Below are 6,000 nucleotides of genomic sequence, written 5' to 3' on the forward strand. Positions count from 1 at the left end.
AGGTAGAGACTGGTACTGATGTATCAACAACTAACCTCAGCCTGGATAAACTAAAAATTACTAAGGTTACTGAATCACGTGTCTTTCTAGCCAGTAAAAACACACGGCTTTGGGCCTCACCAGTTGTGGTTTTACAAACAAGAGATACTGTCATTGACGTAATGATAATTAAACAGTTGCCATGACTGTGGACTCACAAACAAAGACGCATGATGGATTGTCTTCCATTAATGTTGTAGATTGAAGGTCTAAATCTCAGGGCCTTTCACCGTTACTTCATTTTAAAAGGACTTAAAGACTGCTACTGTCTTTATGAATCTGAGCCAGCCACCAAACCACTGATGTCATTCCCCGTGGAGAGAAAAGCCATTGATACACAGTCTAAAGACATTCCACAAAGCAATTCTGAGATATGGTACAAGCTTGAACAAACTGTGATATCTGTGGGCTGACCCTTTGGGCTTTTGCGGTGAGTTTGATAAATGAGGAATCTGGAAATGTGGCTGATGTCAACACTAATAACTTCTTAAGGCCTGAACATAATCTATGCAAGCAAGCTTCTAATTATGGCAGGCTGATTTCACACGTTGTGTACTGAAATGTGTCAAGTAGGGTTGTCACTAACGATTATACTGGTAATCGAGGACGATTAATCGAGTAATTGGATAATTATAAATAATGAGGTAATAAAAATAGACCTAAGTAAACAATAGCCTTTAAAATTGCTTGAAATACATATATAATAGCAAGTACTTATATGGTTTTATTTAGGGCTGCACAATAAATCGCATGCGATTGTCAGGCGTTTTTAGTCAGTAAAGCCGGTACTTTGATTAGTAGTAAATGTCCATCACGTGCGTTCAGCTGGAGCGGCAATTAATACACAGAGCCGTAAATCACTGACACGCAAAATCGCGCTCATAATCGAATGCGATTCATTTGCGATTATGAGCGTGATTTTGCGTGTCAGTTGCAAAACAGCAACAGCCATGGAGGAGGAAAAACAAATACATCCTGTCCCATTTTCAGTGAGGGCAAGTGTTTGGAAAAATATTCTATTAATTATTGATCTTTTGTTATTATGGGAAGTATTTGTAAAGGGACGGAAAACGAACAACACGTTCTACGGAGGCACGAAGGGGACATGGCTAGCTGAGCTAACAGAGTAAGGACAGATGACTGATAGGACGTTGGCGAATAATTTTCAGATCCTGAGCACCACTTACAAACATGTAATCATGTAAAATATGTGGTAAGTAGACCTACTGTCGCTCCTTGTCATCGCGAATCTCGAAAGTGAAAGTAAAACACAACTGCGCATTCAAAAGTTTCAATGCCCCACATATTAATAACGGCTCCCTGATGCCTGCAATTTGTGTACAGTATAATTACCCAATGACATTATTGCAAGAGAAATAACTGAAATATATATTTTCCTCCCATCTTGTATTTAGGGGTTTTGTAGTACATGTTATTTTTTCCTAAACACGGTGTGATCAAATTCATACACATCCCTAATGGGAAGTGTAAAGTATTTAGATTTATTAGGTAGTTAATAATTAATAGGAAACACTGATTTTTGAGTCAGGACTACCCATGCTATAGACTTGGGTGTTTTTGTATTAAAATACTTATGCACACACAAAAAAAAAAAAAAAATTATGAAAAATTGTGAACCGTGTCTTGAAGTACCGAAAGATTCCCACCCCTACTTATAGCATATGCAAAGCTGGAGTTTATAAATAAAGCATATAAATAAAGTGCATATTAAACCCGCACCGCATATATTTTATTTTAATTGTAGCATTTGTGAATTCACAATAATAAAGAAATAAGAACACGGACTACTAACGCGTTTCACGGATTCTCATCAGTGGAGTGTGCCATTTCTGGTATTTTGCTGGTTACTTGACAAGGACAAATTGCAGTCAAGGATTTTTAAAAATTGAGTACTCAAATTGAATCGAGGAATCGTGACAGCCCTAGTGTCATGTAATTTATAACACAACATTGCAATCTCAGCTTTGCCACAAGGGGCGCTCTAGTGGGCATTAGCTAAACCAGTGGTTCTCAACTCCAGTCCTTGGGGCCCACTGCTCTGCACATTTTGTATGTTTCTGAATCTGACAAAATCAGTTCAGTTCATGGATCTTTCTCCTAATGAGCTGATGATCTGAATCAGGTGCGTTAAATGAGGGAGACATACAAAATGTGCAGAGCAGTGGGCTCCGAGGACTGGAGTTGAGAACCACTGCGCTAAACTATAACAATAACAAAACTGTTTTTTACTAAATTAGCTGAATTAGTGTAACTAATAAACATTATTAGACGTATAACATCAGCTAAACTATTTCTACTAAATTAGCTAAACTAATACGTATTAGCTAAACTATTGTCTGAATTGTTTCCACTAAATTAACTATGGAGCATTAGCGTTAGCGATAGCTGCTTCGACCATATTAGCTAAATTACCTAAACTAAAGTTAAACTAGGGCTGTCAAATGATTAATCGCGATTAATCGCATACAAAATAAAAGTTTGAGTTTGCCTAATATATGTGTGTGTACTGTGTAAAATTATTATGTATATATAAATACACATAAATTAATGTATATATTTAAGGGATATTTGTTATTTATGTACAAAATAATTGTATTTATATATAATATAAATTATTCAGAAATTATAATAAATAAATATACTTGTAAAAATTTCGTAAATATATACATGAACGTGTTTATATTTATATATACATAATTATTACACATAGTAAACACACATATATTAGGCAAACTCGAACTTTTATTTTGTATGCGATTATTCACGATTAATCGTTTGACAGCCCTAAGTTAAACCACAACATTAACGCAGCTTCTTCTACTAAATTATATCAATTAAACTACTAAATGTTAGCTAAACTATAGCATTATCCAAACTGCTACTACAAAATTAGCTAAATTATGATTCATTTGAACAGCACTGCAGAGAAAGTTAAAGACAGATCAAATGTTGACATGTTTATAGCTACAGTATCTATTAGAACAATAACATTCAGTTCAATGTTGCAGACATCTAAAGAAAACTCAATGCCCCCCCCCAAAAAACACTGCTTGTTTAAACTCTCTTCAACAGATTAACAAACTCATGTGGACAGGATTGTTCAAATTTCTAGCAAAAACATTCAAGATCAGACCTGTGACTATTTTTTAAAATCAGGACCATGCACATTTTCTGTAAACAATATACACTTTTTTCTTCTGTCATCAGTAAAAGCCAAAACATAAATTCTCAGATTGTCCAGGTAGTAAATGAATCCATTTCCATGTGTTCACAATGGATCTAGCACCTGTTTTAACAAATTTAAAGTTCTCTCTGACAGGCTTTCATACGCAAACACGATGCCTTCATAGACATTTGACAGAAGAATAAAGAGAGGTGGAGTGAATGACATTAGGCCTAAGTCCAAATGTTGAGCAAACTGAGCTGCAGGTCAAAGTCTGTCAGCTCCAGTAACCAGAGCTCCTGAGGCCTATCAGAACAATGTAACATGAGTGTATAGACGGCCTTTGTTTTTCAGCAGAGCGTTTTTCCAACCCCATAAAGAAGCATTCTGTCTTTCTATGCGTCCTTTCAATCTGGTCAAAAAAGGATGTGTTTAATGAAGAAGACACGATCATTTTCAAGATATTATCCCATCAAAGACTTGAACTGCACAGACTACTTAAAGGGATAGTTCATGCATTCTGTCATCTTTTACTCACCATCATGTTGTTTAACACCTGTATGACTTTCTTTCCTTGGTGTTGTTATTGGTCATTAAAAGTATTTAAATTGCTTGACTTCATTAAAATAAGGTGAAATAAAATAATTTAAATAATCCTGTTGCACTGGCAATTGAAATTCAAATTGGTTTAAGTACTAAAATTACTAAAACTGAAAATAAAATTATATTAAAATTATATAATTATAAAAATATAAAATTATATAAAAATAAGTAAATTAAAGCTAAAGAGAAATATTCAAAGCATAAACTAACAATATTACAAAAAACTATTTCTTAACTCAAATATCATTAAATATCATAATAGTATATAAATAATACTATAATAAAACTGCTAATGAAACACAAACAATATATTTTGAATAATGAGTCAACTACTTTTTGTTCATACAATGGAAATCAATGGGGTCCAAACTACAGTACAATAGAGTTTCACTCTATTTCACAAAAACATTTTTGAAAATATCTTCTGTGTTTCACAGAAGAAGCAAATGTATTCAGGTTTAAAATTATATACAGATGAGTAAATGATGACAGAATTTTAATTTTTGAGTGAACTATACCTTTAACATACAACCAAAGGTACTGACTTAAGCAAAGAAGTTTGACTGGCAATAAAAATGTGATCTAAACCTCAACTACAGTATACAATTTTTATATCTAGCCCCACTTCATCTCAAGGAACCTCAGTAGAATAATGTATTCAGATAAAATCTTAATTTGCATATTAATAAAACATGCATATTAATTATAAACACAACAGGCATTACAGACGTACTGTAATATAAGATATAGTAACCTGGACCCGCATTTGTGCCTTTGATCAACAGAACTACACATATAGAAAAATCAAGGGAAAGCTATATGCGAGCATATAATTATACATTTTTATATCAAAACATTAATAGTCCATGTTTATAAACAAGCCCATAAGGCCTAACTACGACATAATAATGACAGTAAAACAAGATACATTAATAAAATAGATGTTTGCATCTGTCAACAATATATTCAAATTAGTGCACAAGAAGTAAACAAATAAATATACTGGATGACAATAAAAAATGACAGCCTGAAGCCTATAATAAAGTAAGGGCCTGTTTAATAACAATCAGAAGAGTAAAACAAAAAGACATTATAGTCTTATATCTGCATGTCTATTAAACATTAAGAGTACAATATGAACACAATGAGGCCTTACAGACATACTGTACCTTAACACATACAGTAACAGTTTGGACCACTTCTTAATCAATAGAAGTCATATATAAACAGATGGAGAAATAAAAGAAAATCTATATCTACAATCTACATAATCAATAACCCATATAATCATATATTACTGTAAAACAATAGCTAATAACAGTTTAAATTCTACATCAGGGAACCATGTTTATCAACACAATAAGGCCCTACAGCCTGACTTAGGATAAACAAATTGAGTAAAAACAAAGGAAATGCCACATACGTGCATATAATCGTATATTTATTAAACACTAGGTGTTTACGTAAACACAATGAGCTAGTGCAGAACATAAAGCCCTTATGATGGTGTGACATTGTAGCAGGTACATAAGAGGCGGGCCCATATGGAGCATCATTGAGAATTTACAGGCTCTTCAATACACTACATAAAATATAAAAATGAATATACCTGACAGCCACGCGCACTGAGCTCTCATCTTGTCCCGAAGACATGTTCCCGGTCAGGACACAAGGGATATAAATAGCTGAATTTCCTTTTCTTTATCGGCTTAAGAAGCAGACATAAAACCTGAGCGTCCCTCCCGGAGTCTATTCTGCCATAATAAAGCTGAAATGATCCAAACGGGTGGTTTCTTGACAGAAAAATAATGCAAATCTGACATAAAACATCTCGTGTTCGGCGCAGCGCGTTACATGTTTAATGAGCTGGACGGAGAGTGACTGCGCTCACACACACAATCATCTGTCCTGAGGAGCGACTCTCTCCTGAGTATGACATCACCATGCCACGCCCTCAAAGTGCACGTCAGACCACGCCCTCCTCTCTACACCAAAACCACAAAATGACAGGATAGGTGCGTTGCATGGGACATGTAAATTGTCCAATACAATATGTATAAAACATTTCCTATACAGTAAAATATTCAGTGCAACATTTTTGCTCCTCATTTCATTAATTAATTAATTAAATAATTCATTCATTCACTTTTAGCTTAAAGATAATAACACAAGCC

General features: G+C 34.2%; 1 protein-coding gene across 1 annotated transcript in view; it reads right to left on the reverse strand.

Moving 5' to 3' along the window:
• LOC127163946 (kinesin-like protein KIF21A) overlaps nucleotides 1–5,755 on the reverse strand; it is a 54,666-nt gene extending 48,911 nt beyond the window's left edge. Inside the window, 1 exon segment of the mRNA XM_051107526.1 lies at nucleotides 5,436–5,755. Coding sequence (XP_050963483.1) covers nucleotides 5,436–5,479 — 44 coding nt within the window. The 5' untranslated portion in view covers nucleotides 5,480–5,755.
• Between the last annotated feature and the right edge of the window lie 245 nt (nucleotides 5,756–6,000).

This window comes from Labeo rohita, chromosome 4 (assembly GCF_022985175.1).
Source record: "Labeo rohita strain BAU-BD-2019 chromosome 4, IGBB_LRoh.1.0, whole genome shotgun sequence".
NCBI classification, from domain to species: Eukaryota; Metazoa; Chordata; class Actinopteri; order Cypriniformes; family Cyprinidae; genus Labeo; species Labeo rohita.